At 38.7% G+C, this 3,426-nt stretch overlaps 1 protein-coding gene across 1 annotated transcript; it reads left to right on the top strand.

Moving 5' to 3' along the window:
* Positions 1 to 1,801: 1,801 nt before the first annotated feature.
* On the top strand, positions 1,802 to 2,576 carry LOC119571883 (splicing factor 3B subunit 3-like; the record flags this gene model as incomplete). Its single annotated transcript, XM_037918981.1, has 2 exons — positions 1,802 to 2,026; positions 2,180 to 2,576. Coding segments are annotated over 2 exons (366 nt in total), but the record flags the coding sequence as incomplete, so codon positions are not given.
* Positions 2,577 to 3,426: the final 850 nt, after the last annotated feature.

The following is a 3,426-nucleotide window of genomic DNA, read 5'->3' as shown; positions in this document are numbered from 1 at the left end:
GGTCCTGTGACCTATAAGGAATCGCCGCCCCGGGGGACAATAATCGAAGGTAGGGTTGTCTGGGTCAGATCACTTCCTGAAAAAACGCCTGGAGGGGTAGCAGGTAACAGCTGTGTCCCATCCCTAGGGACGACCAGAAATACCCGAAGGAGTTAGTCGAGCCGTCTTGAACGCGAAAGACTTCCCTAACCCGTAGAGCCCGCACGTTGTACCGCGTCAAGATGCATTTAATCTACGTGTCTATTCCTCAATAAAGTTGAGAAACAGATACTGAGTTTCCTTGGACCTGCCAGATAATATAGTGGTATTCTAGTATAATTCAAAGTAGAGACCATTGTAGCTCAATATAGGATGTGCATAATTCTATTTCTGTTAACAGTAGACCACGTGGCTTGTTACCATGCGGATCCAAAGTCCCAAATAAGAACCACCCGCTCAGCAAGGGTGGAGGTCACATTTTATATTCACCGTTTGACCGGGAGTTCGTTTTTAAGCACCCGACGCGGGTAAGGGTCAGCTCCGCTCTATCTCTGGGCTAGCTGGCCGCCACCAGCATAATGCGATACCCCTATAAATAGACATGTCACTGTGTTCCTGTGTCAACTTTTAGAAATAAAGAGTGAAGCCGAATAACAGTATCAATACCCCTGCAAGCCAATGTATTTGGGTTCTCTACCCGTTATATCTGGTCTCTGATCAATGTACAGTGTGGCATGTGGGTCCAGTGACCTCACCTCGCTCCCCCCATGCCCCCTCCAGCTGCTTCTATTGCTTCCGGCAGCGGAACGGTCATACTTGTACCAAGGATGACCTATGCCTCAGAGAGTTCGTGTTAAGCACCGACGCGGTAAGGTCAGCTCCGCTCTCTCTCTCTGGGCTAGCTGGCCGCCACAGCATAATGCGATTACCCCTATAAATAGACATGTCACTTGTGTTCCTGTGTCAACTCTTAGAAATAAAGAGTGAAGCCGAATACCAGTATAACTACTCCTCTGCTCACCATGTATGAAGGATGATAGCCTTTACACACACACTCACAAACCCACCTATCCACTCATCCACCTTATAGAGTTCCTGCCCTGAGGGGTTTGTTACAGAAAATCATAGCTCGCTGCAGAAGGGTTAGTACATAAATACCATGGCTGCTAAGTTGAATATATTGTGGTTTTATTTTTTGTCATTTGTACAGCTAAAAGTGGAAGGTATCCAAGATGTGTAATTATGAGAAAGTATCTGTAGAAAACATGAATTAACTATATATCAGAGAAACTATTAAGCAAATTTTAAGGTATATCACTTATAACCCTGTCGCAGATAATTAGAGTTATTAGAGATGGGCATATCTTCAGGGCAGTTCTTTTAAAAATTGTTGCTGCTCCCTTCCACACAGTCTAATAGTTATAATTTTGTTATTGTTTTCATTTTCTTTCAGACTCTTTTTGAACAGATAGAGCATCCAATACATACATTTTTTATTATTATTATTGTTATTTTCATAATTTTTTTATATTGTTAATGGTCTGTGAATTACTAATAATGAAACTGATAGTTGCAATCCCAGCAACTAATTTGTAGCTGCAGACAGTTTAGGAATCCAATCCCAGCTCACTTCAGCTTGGTTGTAAGACAGTGAAGTGAGTGTTAGGGAGGCCTTGGAATATGCATAAAAGTGTTTCTACTTTGTTTGAATTTCTAGTTAAATCCATGCATGGACATAAAGAATCAAATTTTTTTATTTACTCAACTAACACATGCTTTTGACTTCATTCCTTATTGCATGTATAAGTACTGGAAACTATGATATGTTACAATTGCTTGTCTCCCACAGAAAGCCACTTTAATTCCTGGAGGGAGTGAGTCCCTTGTATACACTACCTTGAGTGGCACTGTTGGAGTTCTGGTACCATTTACATCAAGAGAAGACCATGAGCTTTTCCAAAACTTGGAGATGCACATGCGTTCAGAGCATCCACCACTCTGTGGACGAGACCACCTCTCCTTCAGGTCTTACTTTTTCCCCGTAAAGGTAGGAAACATGAACATTTCTTTCTGGAAATTAACTGAAATTGATAGATAAAAAACAATATATTTAATTTGTATGTAATTACTTTTACTGTCATATTAGCAATTTTATAGTTGATATCAAAATGAAAATTCATATAAATCCATCTGTCAACAGAATGTCATAGATGGAGACTTGTGTGAGCAGTTTAACATGGTAGATCCAGGAAAACAGCGCAGTATTTCTGAAGACTTGGATAAGACTCCTAATGAACTTTCAAAGAGACTAGAAGACATTAGAACTCGCTATGCCTTCTAAGCAGGTTTAATATATTTGTGCCTATTAATATTTCACAGGAATGAGAAATTTTAAATAAAATACCCTTATGGCGACAGCTTGTATCCATGTTGTACCAAGCCATGTAGTGTGTACTTCTCGCAGTCGGCTACTCAAGTAAATAAATAAAATATGGAAGGCATACATTTTGTCCATTGTTTAGGATTTTAGTTGAAGCATATATGATCTTTCTATAAAAGAGGCTAAAAAGAGATGTACCAATAAATATCAGTAATAATCATCATTATTTTTATCATTATGATATGGTTATTGTAGTTATTTTTCTTTGGATGTGTATACCAGTTAGAGTGGACTTACAAGCCTTTGATTTATCATTATATATTTTTTTTTTGTTATTTAGATTTTTTTTACACCCTTTCAGCTGCAATTTTTCTTAAATTCTGAAGTGAAAATCACTCTAGAGAACTGATATGTTAGTACAATAAGGGTAAATTTGGGGAAAATTATATATGAAAATCACTCTAGAGAACTGATACTGTTAGTACAATAAGGGAAAAATTGGGAAGTATACATGCTTGTTGTGGTTATTCATAAGCCAAAGGACCTTTTATGGGCGACTATGACCTCCAGCTTCCAGATTGGACTGCTAGAGACGAGATGTATTGGATTTTGGAACAATCCATTAGCTGTCCAGTTCCCAGAATGCTGCAAAATGAATCATGTGTGTACACATTCATGTGTATGTAGGTATGGGTGTGCCCAGTAGGTGTGGTCGAGCGAAAATATGATCCTATGATCCTAAAGGATCATATACATTTTTTAATATGCACCTAATCACCAAGTACCAAGATTTTTTTGATAAAATGAAGGAGGTGCACAATCTTTGATTAGAATTACCTAATAAGTTTCTAGTTTGAAAATAAATGGGATGAGATACAAGATTTTAAAATGTATTTTTTTTGTTATTAACCTTTTGTCTTAACCAAATTATCATCAAACCACATGCACACCTTCATATAGTTGCTGGGGCATTTTAGACAATTGGGCCCCTCCCAATCCCATGCCCGTTGTTGTTGTGGGGGGGAGGGGGCTCGGCCCTCAACTCAACTAATTTTGCATGGTCTTCC

Source organism: Penaeus monodon, unplaced genomic scaffold (genome assembly GCF_015228065.2).
Source record: "Penaeus monodon isolate SGIC_2016 unplaced genomic scaffold, NSTDA_Pmon_1 PmonScaffold_85, whole genome shotgun sequence".
Classification (NCBI taxonomy): domain Eukaryota; kingdom Metazoa; phylum Arthropoda; class Malacostraca; order Decapoda; family Penaeidae; genus Penaeus; species Penaeus monodon.
The sequence above is the reverse complement of the archived record's forward strand: the minus strand, read 5'-3'. Positions and strand labels throughout refer to the sequence as shown.